At 37.9% G+C, this 24346-nt stretch overlaps 1 protein-coding gene across 1 annotated transcript; it reads right to left on the bottom strand.

Moving 5' to 3' along the window:
* CAMLG (calcium modulating ligand) lies at positions 1-18239 on the bottom strand. The gene is made up of 4 exons (XM_036751517.1): positions 17936-18239; positions 15128-15588; positions 13459-13524; positions 1-801 (listed from the first exon to the last, which is right to left on the bottom strand). Exons 1-4 carry the CDS (start codon positions 18111-18113, stop codon positions 610-612), a joined length of 897 nt encoding a protein of 298 aa, XP_036607412.1. The 5' UTR covers positions 18114-18239; the 3' UTR covers positions 1-609.
* Between the last annotated feature and the right edge of the window lie 6107 nt (positions 18240-24346).

Raw genomic sequence — 24346 nt, 5'->3', positions numbered from 1 at the left:
TAACTTCCCAAGCCTCCTCCAATTTTATTTGTGCAAATGGACTCCTATATTTGATTAAATATTAGGGGCTGGATTGAAAATAAAGAAGTGTTTTCAATGAGGAAACTGGCTAACATTTGATTACTTCATTCAATTACTGGATATTACATTGTATACAAGAAGGTCAGAAAACACAGTTAGTTTAATTTTATGTATAAGATGGACTCATTTATTGTAAGAGAAGGAAAAACAAATACCAGAAGCAGTTCTTAGGGATGGCTAAGACAATGTTTAACAGTTCTGCAAAGAGCACAAAGACCTTAGTTGTATTATCATAGGCCAAAAGAGAAAGAATACAACCTGAGCAGAATGTAGGCCAGGGCAATAGATACACCTTTTAACTGAGTAAGACAAATAAATGAATGACACCTGTACTCTATTCTTCACATCAGGACTAGTACAAGCACAAAACCTGTGAACTGGGGACCCTGCCATTCCATTCATAATCCAGTGGTTCTACAACTCCTATCAAGTAAGAATGCTATAAAAGTATAAACTGGTTTCTTTCCCTTAGATTAGTAGAGAACAGAAAATTGGCTTTATAAGATACTCTTTTGTGTTCAATAGCTTTCATGGAACTTCAGAGCCACAAAAAACAAGCAGTTCATGGCAGAAGATGAAAGTGAAAAAGTAGACACAAAGGTCTGTGAAAACATCTCCCATTTTGCTATAGGTATCCATGGAACGACTGATTACTTCAGCTGGGATTCCAGACAATAAAAGTGCAGCAGTTAGTACTGTTGTCTTCACCTTCTTTTCACTCTAAACAAAGAGAAAAAGCAGGGATAAATAAATTCAAGCACAACTTTCAGCAAATAACATAAGTCCTGTCAAAAGTTTTAGTTGTGGAATTTTTTTTAGCATGACCACACAAACTGCTAGTTTAGTTTTAAAGCATTAATGGACAGAAAATCAAATCAACAAATGTTTACTGAGTATCTGCTAGAGGCAAGGTAGACACTGTGCCATATGTGGTAGATACAAAGAATCCTAACTGTGGATATTTATATAGTCCTTTACTATTTGAGCCTGGTGATAATATTTTTGAAGTACATTACACTTCCCTCTATATATTCTACATTCCAGCCAAACTGATTTAATCCCTGTTGCCCGAATTTGGCATTCCATTCCCTGCCTCCAAGTCTCTGAAGAGGTAATGCTTTTTATGCCTATGATGAACCCTCTCATCTCCCCCTTTTAAAGTTCCTAGCTTCCCTTAAGGTTCAATTCAAATAGAACTTCCCCAAAGAAGCATTTCCTAAGTATTCTAGTTGTTACTGCTCTCTCCTTCCTCCTCAAAGATCACATATAAGCTTTCTGATTACATATTGTATTCCCCTAGCTGAAGTGCAAGCCTTGAGATTAGAGCCTTTTTCCTATTATATTTGTACCCCTATTACCTATTTCAGCACAATTCATGCTTAATAAATGAAAGTTGGATCTCACTGCATTGGTAATGCAATTACCCTCACTTACAGATGAATAAAGTTTATTTGGATGAACTGTCTAGTCTCACAACCAGAAAGTGACAGAATTAATTGAACTTTAGTAACTGCTATAGTTATAACATGAAGGACTGAGGGAAGAGTCAAATGTGACTGAAATTTCAAATCGGCCTGAGTGGGAAAATGGTTGTACCCTTTAGGGAAACAAAGGATGTTTGCAGGGGAGTTTGAGGAGCAACATGAGCCTTTAGTCCTGTGTAGCCTCTTTCTATTCCTGCAGTAATGAAGGCAGAGTGGCAAGGAAAGGTGATAAGATTCATTCTGAACCATCTAGAGATTTTATTTTGGCTGTTGGGACTCCAAATGTGAGATCATTATTCAAAGGTACATAAGTGAAGATATTGCCGAAGGACCCAAATCGTTACAATTTTGACCTAGGATAACATACATAAATGAAACCATTAGAAAGCACAAATTGAACCTAAATGAAAGGATGGTTCACAGGGACTTACTCTGTGGAGAAGCAAAGAAAAGAACTGGGAGAAGTTGGTTTTCTCATATTCCCTAAAGCAATAACAACCATTATTTCATGGGACATTTGGTTATCTTGTATTGCAGTGATCATGAACTTGTAAAAATACTACCATCAAAATAGCTGCACCTTATTCACCAACATTTATGAGGAAGATGGAAGACAGAAAGAGAATTTCTAGGAAGATCCAGACCTTCCAAATATTCTATCAACATACACTTAAGATATTTTCTGACTTCGAAAGGTGGAAATAAATGAGAATGACGAGAAATATATTGGAAAGCACGGATCAAAAAGAAGGAATGAGAGATGTCAAAGACTTTGCTTTCCCCTATCACAAAAGTGAAATTTATTTTAACATGTGTAAGACTCATTATTGGTATGGGAGTCACCCTTGAACCAGCTGTCTGTATATATAGTCCAACATGATATAGAGCAAAGAACAGAATTAGTAAAACACTAGAAGAATCATAATGAGAAGAAAATATGAATGTAATTGAAACAACTCAATCTTGAACTATTTAAACAGGAAACTGACAACAAAAATGGGTAACAGAAAAAATATATTAATACCAATTGTAATTTTATACAAGAATTTAACTGATATAAAACAATTCTTATAACAAGGAGATCAAAAAAGCAAGTTAGTCAGCTAACACTTGCTTTACTTTACAAGCAATGTGAGATGATGGCTAGAGGCAACATCAGTTTAGCTTCTCTGTAAAAATTTACCAAGCATAATGATGACTATTAGTAGTAAAGCTTCATAAAGGAGAAAGAAGCAGATCAAGTTAAAAACAGTTTAAAGAAAGCTTGGCAAGTCATTTCTTAAATATGTAGAGAACTGAATCATATTTATAAGAATACAAGTCATTCCCCAATTGATAAATCATCAAAGGATATGAACAGGCAGTTTTCAGATGAAGAAATTAAAGCTATCTATAGTCATATGAAAAAATGCTCTAAATCACTATTGATTAGAGAAATGAAAATTAAAACAATTCTGAGATACAACCTTACACCTATCAGATTGGCTAATAAGACAGAAAAGGAAAATGACGAATGTTGGAGGGAATGTGGGAAAACTGGGACATTAATGCATTGTTGGTGGAGTGGTGAACTGTTCCAACCATTCTGGAGAGCAATTTGGAACCATGCCAAAGGGCAACAAAACTGTGCATACCCTTTGATCCAGCAATACCAGTACTAGGTCTGTACCCCAAAGAGATCATAAAAAAAGGGAAAAGGACCCACATGTACAAAAATATTCATAGCAGATTGTTTTGTGGTGGCAAAGAATTGAAAACTGAGGGAATGCCCATCAACTGAGGAATGGCTGAACATGTTGTGGTATATGAATGTAATGGAATATTACCGTGATATAAAAAATGAAGAACAGGCGATTTCAGAAAAACCTGGACTTACAAAAACTGATGCTAAGGCGAACAAAACCAGGAGAACAATACAGTAATAGCAACATTGTATGATAATCAACTTTGATACTTAGCTCTTCTCAGCAATACAATGACCTAACACAATTCCAAAAGACTCACAATAGAAAATGCTATCCACATCCAGAGAAAGAACTACAAAGTCTGAATGCAGATTAAAGCATACTATTTTTACTTTTTTTCTTTTTGTTTCTTTCTTTCTCATGATTTTCCCCTTTCGTTCTCATTCTTCTTTCATAACATGACTAATGTGGAAATACGTTTAACATGACTGTGCATATATTACTTTTATCAGCCTGCCTGCTGTTTTGGGGAGGGAGGAGTGTAAGGAGAAAAATTTGAAACTCAAAACTCTCATTAAAAAATGAATTTTGAAGACTATCTCAACATGTAATTGGAAAAAAAAATAAAATACTATTTGCAAAAAAAAAAAAAAAAGGAAAAAAAAGTTTGGCAAGACACCCAAATACATTTTGCAGGCTTTTAAAGATAATGTGGAAGGTCAACAAACTGAGGAAAAATGGAAAATATCTACAAATATTTTTATATTAAATTTTCACTACCAAGGTCACCACTCTTGGAATCATAAGTCTCAAATCTGTTTACAGAAGAAGCAGAAATAGCACTTGAGAATAAAGATGGGAAAAGCAGCTAGAAAGAGCATATATACAGATGAGATACTTATCAAAAGTAACAAAATTTTGAGGGATCGATGATGCACAGGTACCCGAGGAAGGGAAAGATGCCAAAGGCATGGTAGGAAAAAATTCTAGATTTTGTTCATGCAAAAATAAAAAGTGACAGAAAGAACATTAACAATTATTGACATATATGCCTACTTTTGCAACTATACAAAAACCTTAATGAGATTCACCTACATATTCACAGGGGGATATCTTTGATAAAGGTGTTAGTAGAAATGGGAAAGTTTTTTACAGAATTCTACAAGGGACTACAACTTTTCCATTATGCAACCAACAAAGATATACAGAGAAAAGATCTTGGTGTTTATTATGAAAAAGGAAAATGCTGATTTAAGGGCTCTTCCAATAAGGTCTCTCTCGTATACTTACATGAAATCACTCAAAATTCCTTGGAAGGTATAAAAGCAGTAGACTTTTTCAATAATCCTCTTATAATAAACATCAGGCAAGGCATAAAACAGGCAGACATGTTTGCCAGAGGTGTTTGCCAATGTGATGGAGAGCCAGTCCAGAATAAAAATTAATAAGGGATTCCCTAAGAAAGGCAAACCTCTTCCAGATGCTCCTTTTTGCAGAGAACATAGTGGTGACTGCATAAACCCCACAACACTGCAGAACTAACTAATGTTTATATATCACTTAAGGATTTACAAAGCACTGTATATAACTGAAATTGAGAAAAGTTAAGTGACTCGTTCAGTCACACAGTAAATGTTTAAGGGAGGATTTGAACTCAAATCTTCCTGATGCCAAGTCTACTGCTCTATCCAAACTTTTGAGTGGTTATGGATAGACTGGTTGTGTTTATACAAATGACAGGTAGATAACTCAGGTGCTCTACGAGTATACTTATGACGTTAGGAGAAAGGAAGGAAGGCTTCCAATATCATAAGAGGACATGGACAGGACTCACACAGGAAAGACAAAGATGGAAAGGTTCAAATTTGTATTGTTAGAGGAAATATTCAAAACAACGAAATCAAACCCATTTAAGTATCTGAATATGATGAGTTGGGTTTTAAGACACATTTGAGTTAAAAACTAACCTGAATGGAAATGTCCAAGAGTCAAGTGAAAAACCTAGGATATAAGGGCCAAAAATAGAGATGTAAACAGCCTAGGATGTTGAAATCATGGGAAATAGGTGGATGAGATTCACAATTGGACAATATAGAAAGAGCTGAGAGTCAAGGAAATCTCACAAAAATTGAAAGAGAACACAGCCAAGGAATGATTAGAAACAGAAAAGATGGAAGCTTCAAAGGTACAGGACTGCTACTCAATATGGATGGGATGATAATAGCAGAAGAGAGAGAAGGAAGAGCAATGCAACTCTTAACTGCTTCTAGTTTCTTTGCCAAGACAATGATCTTTGGACTAGAAAGGGCAGAACAAACATGGCCAACAGAAAACTGATAACAATGTAGAGAGATATAACAATGATATAATAAGAGAGTTCCTAGCTATCCTTGATGAAGCCCAGATGAAAAACATCTCAGGGTATTTTAAGAAGCAAAGAACGCATTTGCTTAAGTTACTTTCAGTGATTATTGAAAAATTAAGGAGTATTTAAGAGATTGAATAAGAATGTGAAGGCCAAACATTCTAATTTTCAAAAGGAAAAAAAATGTGATATCGGCTAGCATATCTATCTTTGAGTCATGACAAAATTCTAGAATGTATTATTAAAGGGATGGTTAATGGATAGAAAAGGAAATACTAATCACATAGAGCCAATACAACTCCATCAAGAATATAGTGTCATGGCGGGGGGGGGGGAGGGGAGGGGGGCGCAGGGAGCACAGGGCCAAGATGGCAGTTTAAAAACAGGGACTGGCTTAAGCTCTCCCCCAAATCCCTCCAAACACCTATAAGAAATGACTCTAAAGAAATTCTAGAGCTACAGAACCTATGAAATAACAGAGGGAAACAAGTCTCCAGCCCAAGATGGCCTGGATGGTCCCTGGGAAGAGTCCAATGCTCCGTGCTGGGAGCAGAGCGCAGCCCATGTGGGCCACACCAGGACAGATTAGGCGGGAGTAGATGGGGCAGAGCAGGCCTCAGGGCCCCAAAGAGTTGTGGCAGTTTCAATACTTCTCAACCCACAAACGCCAAGGACAACAGAGCAGGTCAGTAGGAAAACTGCTGGATCTGGGTAAGAGAAGTGCATGGTCCAGGTCCAGCCCCAAGGGCAGCGCAGGTGGCTGGGGCAGCAGCAGAAGGAAGAGCTCCTGCTGCCGCTTCCAGAGGAGGAGTCAAGCTGCGGATCAGAGTGGGAGTGCAGGGATCGCTTTGCTGGTGCAGAGGCAAGGTTCCCATGCTTTGCCCTGCTTGGATCTAGGTCGCAGTCCTGGCTGGAGGTCGTTGGGGGTTGGAGGAGTGCTGGTGTGGCAGAACTTTGTGGTGGCTGGGGAGAGGGAGTCCTCCTGGTAGTTACACAGCAGAAAAGAGTACCTGCACTCACAGACCAGAACACAGGCCAGGAAAGGAGTCTCATACCTCCTCAGAATAGAAGTAGCTCTGAAAACAGCAGCACAAAACTCCTGAAGCTTGGGACAAAGCACTCTCCACTCTGAAAGCAGTCACACCCTGACAAAAAGCTCAAAAGTCAAGTAATTGGCTAGGAACATGAGCAAGCAGCATAAAAGGACTCAGACTATAGACTCTTTCTTCGGTGACAAAGAAGACCAAAACATACAGCCAGAAGTCAACAAAGTCAAAAAGCCTACATCAAAAACCTCCAAGAAAAATATGAATTGGTCTCAGGCCATGGAAGAGCTCAAAAAGGAGTTGGAAAAGCAAGTAAGAGAAGTAGAGGAAAAATTGGGAAGAGAAATGAGAGTGACGCAAGAAAAGCATGAAAAACAAGTCAATGACTTGCTAAAGGAGACCCAAAAAAATACTGAAGAAAAATAAAACCTTAAAAAATAGACTAACCCAAATGTCAAAAGAGCTCTAAAAAGCCCATGAGGAGAAGAATGCCTTGAAAGGCAGAATTAGCCAAATGGAAAAGGAGGTCCAAAAGACCACTGAAGAAAATACCACCTTAAAAATCAGACTGGAGCAAGTGGAGGCTAGTGACTTTATGAGAAATCAAGATACTATAAAACAGAACCAAAGGTATGAAAAAATGGAAGACAATGTGAAATATCTCATTGGAAAAACCACTGACCTGGAAAATAGATCCAGGAGAGAGAATTTAAAAATTATTGGACTACCTGAAAGCCACGATCAAAAAAAGAGCCTAGACATCATCTTTCAAAACATTATTATTATTCTAGAGCCACAGGGGAAAATAAAAATTAGAAGTATCCACTGATCACTTCCTGAAAAAGATCCCCAAAAGAAAACTCCTAGGAATACTGTAGCCAAATTCCAGCATTCTCAGGTTAAGGAGAAAATCTTGCAAGCAGCCAGAAAGCACCAATTTGAGTATTGTGGAAAAACAATCAGGATAACACAAGATCTAGCAGCTTCTGCATTAATGGATCAAAAGGCTTGGAATATGATATTCCAGAGGTCAAAGGAGCTAGGATTAAAACCAAGAATCACCTACCCAGCAAAACTGAGTATAATGTACCAAGGCAAAATATGGATTTTCAATAAAATAGAGGACTTTCGAGCATTCCTGATGAAAAGACCAGAGCTAAACAGAAAATCTGACTTTCAAATACAAGAATCAAGAGAAGAATGGAAAAGTAAACAGGAAAGAGAAATCATAAGGGACTTACTGAAGTTGAACTGTTTTGTTTACATTCCTACATGGAGAGATGATATTTGTAACTCATGAGACCTTTCTCAGTATTAGGGTAGTTGAAGGGAATATACATATATATAGACAGAGGGCATAGGGTGAGCTGAAAATGAAGGGATGATATCTAAAAAAAATAAAATTAAGGGGTGAGAGGAATATATTGGGAGAAAGGGAGAGATAGAATGGGGTAAATTATCTCACATAAAAGTGGCAAGAAAAAGCAGTTGTAATGGAAGGGAAGAAGGGGGCAGGAGAAAGGGAATGAGTGAATCTTGCTCTCATCAGATTTGACTTGAGGGGAAAACATACACATTCAATTGGGCATTTCACCCTACAGGAAAGTAGAGGCAAAGAGGATAAGAGGGCAGAATTATAGAAGGGAGGGCAGATTGGTGGAGGAGATAGTCAAAAGCAAACACTTTCGAAAAGGGACAGGGTCAAGGGAGAAAAGTGAATAAAGGGGGTCGGGACAGAATGGAGGGAAATATAGCTAGTCTTTCACAACATGACTATTATAGAAGTGTTTTGCATAATGATACATGTGTGGCCTACGTTGAACTGCTTGCCTTCTCAAGGAGGGTGCATGGGGAGCGGAGAAGGGAGAGAATTTGGAATTCAAAGTTCTAAAAACGAAAGTTCAAAAAAAAAAAAGAATATAGTGGCATCTAACCAGAGCAGAAAAACAGTGGACAACTGGATACTATGTTTCTCTTAATGAAGTCTAAGATAGTATTAGTTGCTGTCAAGTCAGGAGGTTCTGGAAGAGAAACCCTTTAAAATTTGGAGAAAATTACTGGACTTGGGAGTGAGGAAGACCTGACTTCAAATCCTCCCGCATCGATGACACTTACTACTTATGTTATCCTAGTGGTCAATTCATCATGTTGGACTAACCTCATTTCCTATTTTGACAAGAAAGTATTACTAGGTTGGATGGTCTGGGAGATTAGGGGAACATGGTAAATATAATTTATCCAGATTTTAATGAAGTATTTGACAAAGTCTCTAAGAGTAGTCTTGTCTACAAGTTAAGAGATGAGGACTAGATGACAGGTAAATATGAAAATTGTAAACGGTTGGATGACCAAGTGCAAAACATAGTAATTAATGGTTTGATATCAACTTGGAAGATCTCCAGTTAGTACTCATGGATTCTGTGCTTGGCTCCATGCTGTCAGCTATTTTTAATCAATGATTTTGAGAAAAGTATAGATAATATGGCGTGAGGGTGGGGGGAAGTGAACAAGCTGGATGACAAAGTCAGGATCTAAAAAAATCTTGCCTGGAAAAAGCACTGAACTGAATCTAAAGAGGAATAATTTAATTGGGATAAATTAACTTTAAAAAAACAAGATAATAAGTGGAAGAAGGGAAGGGGGAGGCTCATGATAGAGATATTCTGAGAAATATCTGTGATTTTTTAGGGGATAAATTCAATATGCATCAAGGGTATGACACAGTAAACAAAAAGCTAATATAATCTTAGCCTTCATTAAGATAAACATAGTTTACAATTGTGTCCACTTTTTCTGCCATGGTCAGACTACACATAAAGCTGTGTTTGAGTCTTAAGTGCCACATTTTAAGAAGGACATTTTAAAGCTGGTCAATGTCTAGAGGAAAGTAGCCATGATGTGGACGGCACTGAAATTATTCCATGTAAGAACTGTTGAAATGGAGATGGTTAGCAGAAGAAAAAAACTGAGGGGACATAATAGCCCCCTGAAGGCCTTTCATATGGCAGAGGGATAAAAAGACTGTTCTCCTTGGCTCCAGAAAGTAGAATGAGAACTAGGAAAAACGGGTAGAAATTACAGAAGCTTGTAGTGAGCAAAAAAAACTTAACAAATGAGCTATTTTTTTTTGAGGCAATGAGAGTTAAGTGACTTGTCCAGGGTTACACAGCTAGTAAGTATCTGAGGTCGAATTTGAACTCAGGTCCTTCTGACTCCAGGGTTGGTGTTTTATCCACTGTGCCCCGTCGCTGCCCCTCAAATGAGCTATTCTAATAGTCGAAAAAGTTGTTTTCAGAGGTAGTGTGTTTTCCCTAAGAAAAAGCCAACAAGCAAAGTCTGAATGACCACTAGTTGGATATATTATAAAAGGAATTCTTGTTGAGGGACTGCTAAGACTAGCTGGCCATTGAAGCTCCTCCTAATTCTGAGGTTCTTTGAAGAGAACAAGGAGCACAAAAGTTAATAGACAGCCAACAATATCAAATGATGTAGAAAGATCAAGAAGAATGAGGGCTGAAGTTTTTCTTTTTTTGTTTAAACATTTGTTTCTTCAATGATTTTCACTTTCTCCTCGTAGAAAATTCATCATGCTGTTGTTTTCTACTTTAGAATTGCTATATTTAATTTTCAAGCTTTCCACTCATCATTTAAAAGTTGGCTGGACATACGAAAAAAATCAATTGTCTTTCTACCAATGCTTTCATATAGTGTTCAAGAAAATTAGATAGACATTCCAGTGCTAAAACTGTGTTTTTGTAATAATTAAAGAAAAAGGTATCTCCCTCTTCTCTTCTGTGCTCCAAATCATAATGTATTTAATGCTCATGAATTATTATGGGTCTAGATGGGTTTGATTCAGCTAACAGTCAAAAAAAAATTATAGTAGAGACACACACACACACACACACACACACACATGCTCTCTCTCTCTCATACAGGACAATTATAACTGATCTAAGCAGATGGCTCAAAGAGTAGCAAATGCTCAATTCTTCAGTGAGAAACTGAAAACTAGCTAATAATGTTGTGATTTTTTTTTCTTTTTTAAAGAACACACTACAAGAATGAGCAGACAGCATTTTAACTTATCACAGTTATTCATTCTACCAATGTAAACAAAACTGTATTTTCCAAATTCTGAAAAATGAGTTCATAAAAGAGAAAAGCTTTGAAGTAAAAAGACTTAAGTATAATCAATTAATGTAGACCTGTCCCAGACCAAAAATAATATATAATCGCTGCCAATTACGGCTCTCCAATCTGTTAATAATTCTTTAAAAAGATTTTTAAAAAACGTTTAAGTGAAACAAACTACATATCTCTCTTCTTCTTACCTTCTATAGTTGCAAAATATGAAATAAAATTTTATATAAAACCCTTGGCATTTATCAAGTTAGAACCAAACAAATCAGCAGGCAACAAACTATAAATGTCTTTGCTGGGTGTCCCTTTCAATGTCTGAAGTTCTACTATTTTAACCTTAGTTTTCATTTCTTATTTAGTTACAGTTGGTTTGTATAAAATTCTGGTTCTACTAATCGTCCTTTATGTCATTTTGTCATCTAGTTCAATCCTCACATTTCACAAAGGAGGAAACTGAGGGTTCTACTAATCGTCCTTTATGTCATTTTGTCATCTAGTTCAATCCTCACATTTCACAAAGGAGGAAACTGAGGTACAGAAAGGTTAATGCCTTGCCCAGGTTCACTTTAGTAGTTAGCAGAGCTGAGATCAAAATTTATTGTTATGCTTCAATAGTTATTTCTACTTTTTTACCATTACATACATATAGCAAATGAATGTTTTTGCACAGGTATGAATATTTTTCTAGAAATTCAATCTTTCTTGATATCTAAAAAATAAAATCTTAGCAATGTAGTATCTTTCTCCTGGTAGCTTTGCCAATATTAGATTTTCTTTTTTTGTTCTTGCTATTCTGCCTTTCTGATGGGTATCTTAAAGTTGCTTTTATTTATACATATGATTATTTATAATTATTACTACATTAATGCATTATTTTATAAAGTTATAAACATTTTATCTTTCCTTGTTTATGTGATTTGACCACTCTTCTATTGGGGGGATGTTACTATTCTTAAAAATAGCTAGTTGCTCAGAGGTTGCAGATGTCCCTTTTTTCTGGTATTTTTTTAAATGTTTTCTTTTAATTTTAGAGGGATTGCTCATTATTATGCAAAATCTTTTTTATCTTTTTAAATACTAACACTTAGGGTAATGTTTCTGGTTTAAGTTCTTATTTCAATGATGATGGGAGTTGTGGGCTGATACTAGTTTCCAAAGGATCACCCTAAAAGCAACGGGAGAGGAACCTGGATAGGCATCAGCACACTGCAACATATTACAAATGAGGAATTTTGCAGATGTGTATAGGATGTTAACTAAGGAGGCTGTGTTTTAAAAAGAAAAAAGGTTGGTCACGTGGTGAGACCACAGAAAACCAAAAGACAGTTTTAGTATTAAAGGTTCTTAACCTGGCATCTGTGGATTTGCATTTTAAAAAAATATATTTTGATAACTGTATTTCATATAATCAGTTTCCCTTATAATCCTATATATGTTATTGTGTTAGCTTAAAGTTACTTTTCTTCTCATTGTTTCTATGGGTTGGGGGGAATGGGAACAGTCCAGACCTTTTCAAAACTCTCACTTAGCCTAACTTGAAGGCTCAAACACTTCTTTTTTCAAAGTAAACACTCTTTCAAATCCTTTTGAAAAACAGGAGGAATACAGTTTTGCATTAAGGAGTAACAATCTAGCTAGCTAAAGCAATCATGAAATGGCAAGAAATTCAAAACAAAGGCATGTTCATCCTATCTTTCAGGCAAAGCAGTACTATCCAGTTTTCCAACACTTTATTTATTCTCTTCTCTTTCCTAATTGATATTAATCTCATGCTTTTTTTTTCCGTTCTTTTCAAGGAGGGGTGACACAAGGCAGTTCACAAAGCCAAGAAAACCCTTAACACTGCCTGATTATTACTGTTTATTAGACATTACAAGAAGATTTTTAAAAAAGCAACCTATTTAAAATTTTAATTGATAGCTTTTGGTTTTATATCACCTTTTTATTTCCAAATATATCCCATCCTCTCAGATAGCTATCCTCTGTAAAAAATAAAAACAAGGAAAAAAAAAAACAGTGCAGTAAAGGCTGTGACTTACATACAGTAAATTCAATGCTCTACAATCAAGGTCCCTGACCTTACTCAAGAAGAGAGGCAAGTATATTTTTTCCTTTTCTTCTCTGGGTCAAACTCTTGTATGCAAATCCATTTTTGAGATAATTTTAGTCACTGAATACCAGTGCCTGATTTACTAAATACTGACTTACTTGTAGAATTTTAGTTCCTAGAACACAAGGATCATTTCTATTTTTGTCTTCATATCCCTTATGCCAAGTTCAGTGTTTAGCATAAAGTATGTGTTTAATAAACGCTTGTTGAATTATTGATGCTGAAGAAAATTCATTTCCTAGGGTTCCTCAACATTTTTGTGTCAAGGATCCCTTTCACAGTCTGGTGACGTCCACAGAACCCCTCTTCAGAATGTTTTTAAATGTACAAAATAAAATACATATAGGTTTACAAAGGAAAACAATTATGTTGAAATAGTTATCAAAACACCTTTTCAAAAGTTTACAGACCTCAGCTTAAGAACTCCAATTTAGACCACATTATGACATCAGCTTTTTAAAATTACCTAAGCATACCTTTGAATATACCTCCACAAAAACATTATTAGAAGACTTGCATACATTTTAGGTACAACTGAACTTACCTTTGGGAAGTACTTAGATAATCCCATGAATGCAAGTTGCAATGTCAGAAATGGAGCAAATATGGACTGTAAAGACAAAAGAGAAAATTAGCTGATAGTGTACAAATTATTCAGAAATCATATTAAGTCAAATTAATGCCAACTGCAAAACTCAACTTAAAAATCACAGTAAAATGTTTTAACTGTAGGTTGCTTTAAAGAATATTGTTCCTACAGAAACAAATGTGAGGAGAACAAAGGAATTTTATTCATAAATGTTGTTGCAAATTTCCAAGTCAACATAATGGATTGTCACTTCCAGCTAAACCAATCTTCCCTTATGAGATGGCTTAAAAGTTATGTGGAGATACACACACAAGTACTCTTGTGTATATATATATGTATGAAGATGTGTGTATATGTATATTTGTATGTATGTGTGTGTGTATATATGTGTGTGTGTGTGTATATACACACACATGTATTGTGCAAACACACACGTGCTATTTTATATATACATGTATACACTGGGAAGGGGTGGGGAATGGTGTAGGGGAGGTGTTGTATGTATTTACAAGGCAAGTGTTGTAAATACATTTGATGTAGTTACCTGAAAATCTTTTTTCAAAAATACAAAAAACTCAAACAGAATTCATACCCTCATTAAGTCCAGGTTCTCATAAACTAGAAACAGGAGAGTTCATGACGTCTTCACTCGGAGCCTGCTTACTTTAATTTAGCTGACTACACTATCATTCCTTCCTACAAAACAATCAACACCTGTAACTGAAAAGGATATAAAATGGAAAGTTCCTATTTTAAAGAGAGGTAGACCTAATGCAAAAATTATGTTTATGGGTATAATTCCTAACTAAAACACTGAATTATCAAGAAAAAAATAAATTATGTTTAAAATATTTAAGCAGATAAAATGATCCATAAAAATCTTTTTTTTTAAGTTACAACCTTAAAAGGCATATTCAGTTATTGTAAAATTAACTTATCTGGAAAACCTTGTTCTCCAATGATTCTGGATGCAACTTTTTAAGGAAGTAATACAGAAGATACAACCTTACCTATATCCTAAAGTTTTAAAAATAGTTCTAATACCTGCTGTAGAAAAGCTCTATGTTCCCTCTCATTAAGTTTTGGTGTCACGTAGAGTATAAAAATATTAGTATTTTTGTTCCATTTTTGGCAATACATTTTTATCTTTCATATTTATAATAATCATATCGCTTTCTAATTGAATATACTTCACCTTGAGTACAGGGAATGTTAACTAAAGAAACAGTACTATTAGCTTCTCTGCATAGGCTCTTTCACTATAAAACATAATCACTACAGTAGATTTAATTATCAAGCATTCTGCCAATTTAAACTCTGGAATAACAGGAACCTGGACACTTCACAGTAAAGATAACTGATAGTTATGCTCAGAATAGTATTGTTTTAATACATTTGATGTGGAAAATAGTATTTAACATATGGTACACATGATCTCTATTAACATTTCATTAAATCAGAGCACCAAACTATGTAACTCTTGATAACAGAATTTATTTCCCATAAAAACCACAAGGTTAGTAATATTAATCTACTAATGTTATTAAAGAACTCTGAAAAGGATCTTATTTTTAGTTTTGAAATACCTGGTAATTGTTAATATCTTAATGAGTTCTTTTCTTACCAAATATTTGCATACAAAAGCCCGAACTCCAAGGGCAAGAAGAGCACATCCCACCAATCTGAAAATTCGAAAAGTATCAAATTCTTCCCCTGTACTTCCATTCTCTTGACTAGGTTTTTCACTAATCAATTGTTTTCTTAACTTCATTGCTTCATCAAATCTGGAAAGATACTGGTCTAAGCCATGCTGGGAGCTTCTCTGGACAGTTTCTGTTGTAAGATCCCCTCTTTTTCGATGACGGAGTTCAAGGTTACTATCACTACTACTCTCAGATGGATTGATTAAAGAGTCCTTTTTATCTATCAGTTGGGTTCCCTTGATCTCTGTAATGCCACCCTGGTGGTCCACTGTTCCTGTGCCAGTCGAATCACCCAGCACCACTCGCTTTGAAACTGAAGGAACAGGGAGGGAGTTCAGCTTATCAGTGTCATGCTGCTTTGATTCTGCATTCGCTTCTTCTTCTGAGGAAAAAAAAATAAAAGCATGGATGCTACGTGACGAAAAACACAGTATGTATTAAGATATAAAGAGCTTGCTGCTGAGACAAGGAGCCATAAATATATTAAAAATTACGGTTCTCAATCCAATTTATTGAAGACTTTGCATATTCTCAGATACACCCTCGTGAAATATTAAAAGTAAACAAGACAGAAAAGATACGTTCTTTCAGAGAATGAAATATGAGCTTCCTAGGCGCAGGGATTTCTGTTCTTTTTAATCTAAAATTTAAAACAGCTATTGAATATGGATTTCAAATCATATAGGGTGTGGCTAAATCAAACAATACCTGCTTATGTAATCTCTCTATTGCAGAATTGTATATTCTGATATATTCTTAAAGATTTGAAAATGCTGTTCTTTCCAAAGGAAGCTGAAAAAAGTTAGGATTTGCTAAGTAAAAATGGGCAAAATAAAAATAGCACTAGTTTGAGAAAGGAGAAAAAAACACATTAGAAAAAGAACTGTGAAGAGGTGCTTTTATCATTTGACAAAAGCAAAATTTTATAGCCTTGGCAGGCAGGTGTTTTACGCATTATCCCTGTTTTGGATATAATCTGACAGAAGTCCAGAAAGGAAAGAAACTAGCCCACGGTCAAAAGTTGCTAAGTGCTGGAGGTGGGATTCTAACATAGATCTGAACTGACTCCAAGTCCAAGGTTACTTGCACTATACCTTGGTTGCCTCTTAACATCTCTTTGGGTATCTGAAAGGTACCTTAATATTCCTTCATTTTTCCAACTCCCAGACACATATGTATATATGCATATTTACATTTAAATAGAAATACTTATATATTGCCTAAGGCAGCTAGGTGGCAGAGTGGATAGGCCTGGCCTCAGGAAGATGATAAGGACCACAGACACAAGCTGTGTGACCCTGTTTGCCTCAGTTTCCTCATCTGTAAAAATTTGCTGGAGAAGGAAATGGCAAACCACTTCAGTATCTTTGCCAAGAAAAGCCGAAATGGGGTCACGATGAGTTGGACAAGCCTGAAATGATGACAGAACAACCGCAAACTATGTTGCCTTAAATTTTGTAAGGCTATGTTTCTATAACAGAGTCTATCCGGAATACTGCTACTTCTTCACAAAAATACACACAGATCTGTCATCAGTTTGCAAGTGGTGCGAAGGCCATTTAATAAAAGGAATGTTCAATGCAACTGGAAATACAAACTAGGAGAAAATGTAGATTAAAAGAATTTTAAAATTCGGTTTGTAAATTACTGACTTCGAAGTCTTCTTTAAATTTGTGCCTTGTCAGGGGCCTACCAAAGCGCACCAACCACGGTGTGTGCATCTAACTTTCATTCAAAATCGAAGGCACCGTTCAGAGCTATTCCATGTGGAAAACTTCTTCTAAATGTCACCTGTTTAGTTAAGGACGATTCTTCTGCTCGGTGTCATGATAACACGCCTTACAACATCTGCACCCTCTACAACCCCATCTCTACCTCGGCCACGGTGGCCTACTGGGATATCTAGGGCTGAAAAAGCAAAATAAATCAAAGGCTTGGTCTTCCACTGGCTGACAGGGTCGAAAGACACAAAGACAAAAAGATATCACCTATCATCAACTCTACCAACGGAAATACCTCTCTTAGACGGCTATCCAGGCAGAAGACTACAGCTAAGAACCAGCCCTCCCTGCCCCCCAATCCCATCATTCCTATCCCTGGGTCAGCAGGCCCACAGGTTACCAAATTTGCGGGTAATAAACGCAAAGTACGATTCTTTTTTTTTTTTGCAGGTGAGAAAGAGATGGAAGGAAGGAAGGAAGGAAGAAGGAAGGAAGGAAGGACGGACGGACGCACAAGTGGGGGGAGGGGAAGGGACGTGAGGAACAGGTCAGAATCCGGAATGGCAAATCAATCCGAGCGCAGAGTGAGAACGAGTCCACACGGCCGGGCCGTCTGCCCAGCGGATGGGGCTCAACAGGGAAAATGCCTTTTGGGGCGGGCGGGGAGGCAGCCTCGCTGGGGCGGGCCAAGCACCCGTCTGTCCTCTAGACGTAGAGGATTTCTTCACCTCTCAAAGGGGGGCCGAAATGGGAGGGACACTTTCCCCTAGGTCGCGGGCCTCCGGGCTCAGCTGGGAGGCGGAGAGGGCGGGGGGCTGGACCCTCGGGGTTCCCCCACCGGGGGCCCGGCGCAGGAGGAGGCGGGGCCGGAGAGGACCGGGAGGAGGGGAGAGCGCCCGGGGCGGGGGGATCTCGCGGCCCGGAGCGAGATGCCGCAGGGGGGTAATGTCGGGGCGCTCCCCACGGGCTCTCACTGATGGGTCGGGGTCTTACCGGGGGGCTTCTCACCCGTGGCAGTCCCGCTCCTGTGGAAGCCCATGATCCGGTTGATTCGCTGCTCCGAGTTCATTAGCAGCTTTCTTCGCCTCAACTCCGCCCGGCGCTGGGAAGCAGTCAGGCCCCCGCTCTCCGAGGGCCCGGGCGGTCCGGGCCCGTCATCCCCGGTAGCGACGGTCAACGGCTCCATCCCGGCCTGACTCGGCGCCACCCGGAGCTTGTGGCAGAGCTCCGCCGGTCCCGCTCACACAATGGCCCCACTCCCCGGGGAACGCGCATGCCCCGTTCTTCCCTAACCTCGCGCAAACCCGAGACCGAGGGAACGGGCTGCCCCGCCCCTCCCCACCCCAACCCCGCGCGCAGGCGCACTAGAGATCCTTCCAACGCCTTTTGTTGAAGGGGTCGCGAGGACGCCCCTCCCCCCGCTCCGTTTTAGAACCACGTGACGCACAGCCATCTTTAGTGTGGGTCAGAGCTAAATTTAATCATAAAGTAGTGTCAGAAAACCTTTTATACGTGGTTCCTCCGCAAAGTGGAGGAATTGAGAAGGAAGCAAAAATCCTTCTGTTGAATACCTTGAGAAAATTAACCATCCTCCCAGTCACAGCCTTGAAACCATGGTGTCATTCTCAATTCTCTGTTTCCTCCATCTCTACTCCATGCCCTCTTCTTTCCTCTGCCTCTGCCACAACCTGGGGCGTCACCTTACACCTGGACGGTAGCCTTGTGGTTGACCTCCCTGCCTAAAGTCTCTCCTCACTTCACTTCACACCCCACTCGAAGTGATCTTCATGGAGCACAAGTCACATCTTCTCACATCCCTGTAGTCCACAAACTCCAGCGGCTCTTCGCCTCTGGAATCAAATATAAAATCCCACGATACAAGGGGTAGAAATCTGTTCACAACTTAGAGAAGTGCCTCTATTAATGGAATTTGAGGAATACTTAATAGGACAGCTCTGTTAAAATACAGATGTGAAGTTAATAAGGGGATGTCTTAACACTATCCACACTGGCTATTTCAGTATCAAGATTAGCTCAGTCTTCAGTTTACAGAAGTTGTTTCACAGATAACACATGGGAGGTGCTGGAGTTTTGGGGCTCCAGCCTCCAACAGGTTCCCTCTCCATCTGGTCAGACAGGAAGACAGCTTCAGAGGGATTAATAATCTTACTTCATTCTAGTCTAGTCTTCTCAGAAGGGGTTGCTCATCATGGGTGCACCAACCCAATGGGGCCAGTGGAAATATAGTAGGAGCTACAACTTGTACAGGATCCCCCAAGCCTCAATGGAGGCTGGTTGAGACAAACACGGATTCCCCCCAATCCTTGATGGGGGCCCATCAAGGCACAACATTATACTATCATATTCCCCTAGGGATTGGTTCCCCCCTCATTGACCAGTGCCCACTTGATTTACAGGGCAACGGACACAGAAAGCATATTGCAGGGCAACAGCCTCACAGGTTAACTTCAGCAATATCATTATTCATAGTAAGTATCCCATGATGTCACCCCTTTATCTCACTGCGGAGTCTCAGTAGGCTGCCTATCACTATGATTCTAGGAATTACTATCTAGGATCCTTGGAGCTATTCCGGGAGTTATTATCTAACACCTGGAAACTGCAGATTGCCGCGGCATGAATCCTGAGAAACTAAACTTTAAGAAAGAATAACAAAATCCTCCTTGCATATAGATATGAAGCATCATTTTCTACTTTTGAAAATTAAAAGCAACAAATTAATTGCTTTACAACCCAAAAATTCTTCCAATAACTGCATCTGGCATAGAAACTTAAACTTCATTGAATCTCTCTCACAGTCATACACAAATTTGACAGCTGAAAGATTAAAAACATGCAAAAACATCAGCAGAATCTAGTTTTCATAACATTAAAACTTTATTGAAAGTTTTAATTTGGTTCATCTTTCTATTTCAGTGTATGTTTAACAGGGTAGTGCTCACAGCTTACTGTAATCATATCCTTTTTATAAAATACATAAAATTTAGAGCTAGAAAGATTTTGGATATTATCTGATTCAACCCAGCACTTTACATGTGAGGAAACTGAAGACCAATGGAGTGACTTGCCTCAGATCATAAAGCTAAATACATGGCATAATCAGTATTCAAACCCAGGTTCTCACCTCTAAAGTCCACATATGGTCTTTTTACAACTGCATACTATTTTTGTTGTTTTCTTTTTAAAGATTTATTGATGTCTTTTGTTTCCTAAGGGCAGCTATGTGGAGCAGCGGATAGAGTGCTGGGCTGAGAGTGGTGAAGACTCATCTTCCTGAGTTCAAATCTAGCCTCAAAAAAAAAAATGGCCTCAGAACCTTACTAGCTGGGTGACCCTGGGCAGGACACTTAACCCTGTTTACTTCAGTTTCTCCAATGAGTTGGAGAAGGAAATGGCAAACTACTCCAGTATCTTTGTCAACAAAACCCCAAATGGATCACAAAGAGTTGGACACCACTGAAAAATGATTGAACTTTCTTTTCTATTACCATAATTTTCCCCAGAAGTCCCTTCTGTCTCAGAAAGCCACCTCATGACAAATAATAATTTTAAAGACCAAAGACAAAAATAAACATGAAAAAATCTGAAAATCTGTGCAAATATATACGTATGAACCTCTCACTTCAGAAAAGGTCAAAGTGTCTTTTCATATCTATTCTTTTGAGCCACACTTATTCTTTAAAATTTTGCAACATCCACTTTTGAGTGTGTGTGTATGTGTGTTTCTTTCTGTTTATATTGCTGTATTCAATTTGTGTATTTTTTCTTGACTCTATTGACTGTACCCTACATCAATTTGTGTAGATCTTTCCATGCTTCTCTGTATTTCTTCACTCATCATTTCTTACAGCACAATAATATTCCATTACTTTTATATACTGCAATTTATTTAGCCATTCCCCAATTGATGGATGTCTACTTTGCTTCCAGATCTTTGCTATCATAATTATACTGCTTCTATATTTTGGTATATCTGGGGACTTTCTTCTTACCAATGGTCTAGGAAGGGAATCTCTAGGTCAAAGGTGTGGGCATTTTACTTTATTTCTATAATTCCAAATTACTTTCCAGAATGGTTATACTTATCTGCAACTCTACCAACTAGTATGCTTATCTTCCTCCAACATTGATCACTTGTGTCTTTGGTCATCTTTACCAATTTGTAGCATGTGAGGTAAAATTTCAAGGTTATTTTGATTTGCATTTTCCTCATTAGTGTTTTGAAGCATTTTTTTTATGTAGTTATCTCACACTACTTTTGGTTGATGGTGATTCCAAATTGGCTTCAAAGTCACATAATCTTAGTACTAGCTTTTGTCCTTTCAAACTGTTCCTCAATAAAGGGAAAGGTTACTTGAACTATTGTGCCACTTTGACCAAATTACCCCTGGCAGATCAGTGGGTAATAACCTAAGTTACTCCTTACTGACCATTCTTTTTTTTAAATTTTATTTGTTTTTAATTTGTTTATTTTTAGTTTTCAACATGCCTTTCCACAAGATTTTGAGTTGCAAGTTTTCTCCCCACCTCTCCCCCTTACCTGCCACATTCTGATTACCCATTCCCCCAGTCTGCCCTCCCTTCTGTCACTAGCCCCAGCTTCTCTTATCTCCTTCTATTTTTCTGTAGGCAAGATAGATTCCTATACCTCATTGCCTGTATATTTTATTTCCGAGTTGCATGTAAAAACAATTTTAAAAATTCATTTTAAAAACTTTGAGTTCCAAATTCTCTCCCTTCCTCCCTCCCCACCCACCATCATTGAGAAGGCAAACATCTCAATATAGGTTATACATGTGTAGTTATGCAAAACACTTCCATAATAGTCATATTGTGAAAGACTAACTATATTTCCCTCCATCCTATCCTGCCTCCCATCTATTCTATTCTCTCTTTTGACCCTGTCCCTCCTCAAAAGTGTTTGCTTCTGACTACCCCCTTCCCCAATCTGTCCTCCCTTCTAGCATGCCCTCCTCTCTTGTCCATTTCCCCCCTACTTTCCTATAGGGTAAGATAGATTTCTATACCCAATTGAGTTTGTATGTCATTCTCTCCTTAAGCCAAATTCAATGAGAGTAAGACTCATTCATTCTTTCTCATCTTCCCCCTCTTCTCCTCCACTGTAAAAACTTTTTCTTGCCTCTTTTATGGGAGATAATTTACCCCATTCTACTTCCCTTCTCCCTCTCCCTGTACATTCCTCTTACCCCTTAATTTTTTTAGATATCAGCCTTTCATATTCAACTCACCCTGTGCCTTCTGTCTATATATCTATGTATATATGTATATATGTGTGTGTATATATGTATATATGTGTGTGTGTATATATATGTATGTGTATGTAGGTATATATATATATGTATATATTCCCTCCAACTACCCTAATACTGGGAAAAGTCTCATGAGTTACAAATATCATCTTTCCATGTAGGAATGTAAACAAAACAGTTCAACTTTAGTAAGTCCCTTATGATTTCTCTTTCCTGTTTACCTTTTCGTGCTTTTCTTGATGCTTGTATTTGAAAGTCAAATTTTCTATTCAGCTTTGCTCTTTTCATCAAGAATGCTTGCAAGTCCTCTATTTCATCAAGGAAGGATTATACTCAGTTTTGCTGGGTAGGTGATTCTTGGTTTTAATCCTAGCTCCTTTGACCTCTGGAATATCATATTCCAAGACCTCCAGTCCCTTAATGTAGAAGCTGCTAAAGCTTGTGTCATCTTGATTGTGTTTCCACAATACTTGAACTGTTTCTTTCTGGCTGCTTGCATATTTTCTCCTTGACCTGGGAACTCTGGAATTTGGCTAGGATATTCCTAGGCATTTTCCTTTTGGAATCTCTTTCAGGAAGTGATTGGTGGACTCCCTCTGTTTCTATTTTACCCTCAGGGTTCAGAACATCAGGCAATTTTCCTTGATAATTTTTTAAAGGATGATATCCAGGCTCCTTTTTCAATCAGGGCTTTCAGGCAGTCCAATAATTTTTAAATTGTATGTCCTAGATTGTGATCATTCATTTTTAATGAATGACACATCTTTAAAAGAATGTTTTGTTGTTGGGTTTATCTTTTTTAAGATCCTCAAAAAGTTTAAAATCCGTAGTCTTCTAGTCAAGTTAGACTAATTCAAATATGTATCTCAGATAGTTACCTGTGCCTTAATCAATCTGACATTCCAGCTGTCAGCAAATAGCAGTAGGTAAAGTGATGATTTTCAAAGCTACAAAGGCAATTCCTGCCATGTTGACAAAAAAATCAGAGTAGTTGGTTTGTCTATGGGACCTTCTCATCTCCCAGGGCAATGCTGCCCTTGTTTGTCAAAGTCACCTTCAGTTCAATGAATAAGTGAATCCTATATGCTATACACTGTGTACTTCAAGCCTTTGCTTTGAATATCCTGCTTTTGCCAAAATTCCCTCCCAACATAAAAACTTGAGTTGCCTAATTATCTCCTAGCTTTAGAATCTCTTTGTCCTACTAAAGAATACTCCCAAGGTGGAATTTGTACTAATTGGTAAAAACATGTTGGTGATATATTTGGGCAGAAATGCGTAACTGGTATCCCTTTGTCCACTTGGAAGAGCGGTGCTAGGCTCCTGGCAAGAATAAGGGATTGATGGGCCGTGTGATTCTTCTCTCAGGGGCTCACAGATCATCTACAGCCTAGCAGCAAAAGGGTATCTTGCAATAGAAATGGCAGCCTGTTCTTAAATCTCTTCCAGCTTGAACTCCATTTTTGAATTTTCTTATCTTCATTCACACTACAGTATTTCTGGAGGGAAGCGAGGTCAAGAACCTGATATAGGTATCTTTCCACCTCTTGACAGACCTATTCCTTGGTCTCCTAGCAGGTCTCTGTAAATTGCATATATACTATTCACAGCCAATTAAATACATAATGAATTATTTATATAGTGGCAAAATGTTTATGCTAATCATAAGAAATACTCCAAGTTATTTTCATTGTTTTTACAGATGAAGAAATTGAGGTGCAGAGAGGTCAGATGATATGTACATAGTTCCAAAACTAGTGTCAGAAATGAGATTCAAACCCAGATTTCCTGGGTCCAGATCTGGTGTCCTTCCTACTCCAGCGTTTCCAGTTAAGCAGTCCAAAGCTATTCCCCACGTACCTATACAACTTATGGCTATGATATAAAATACTGGCCATTGGAACTCATGTCTCTTATGAAGAGAAACACTTTTCCAATATCTGAGTATCAGCAGGTTCCCAAATACCATGTGGAAATTGTCATATACACAAAAGTCCAATAACACACTGGATCTGGAATTTCTTCAACTTTCCAAAGCAGGGGTTTTCTAGTGGTCCCTAGGCCAAAGAATCCTGGATCCAAGAGTGCATATAGATAGAAAGCATGCTGTTAAAAATAATTTTAAATC

This window comes from Trichosurus vulpecula, chromosome 3 (genome assembly GCF_011100635.1).
Source record: "Trichosurus vulpecula isolate mTriVul1 chromosome 3, mTriVul1.pri, whole genome shotgun sequence".
Taxonomy (NCBI): domain Eukaryota; kingdom Metazoa; phylum Chordata; class Mammalia; order Diprotodontia; family Phalangeridae; genus Trichosurus; species Trichosurus vulpecula.
Note: the sequence above shows the minus strand (reverse complement) of the source record. Positions and strands in the feature narration are given on the sequence as shown.

Coding starts and splice junctions, on each gene's coding strand:
- CAMLG (XM_036751517.1), bottom strand. CDS start 18,113: ATGGAGCCGTTGACCGTCGCTACCGGGGATGACGGGCCCGGACCGCCC. Junction 13,525..15,127: donor CTTTTGTATGCAAATATTTG/GTAAGAAAAGAA, acceptor TTGTCTTTACAG/TCCATATTTGCTCCATTTCT. Junction 802..13,458: donor TATCTAAGTACTTCCCAAAG/GTAAGTTCAGTT, acceptor CTCTTTGTTTAG/AGTGAAAAGAAGGTGAAGAC.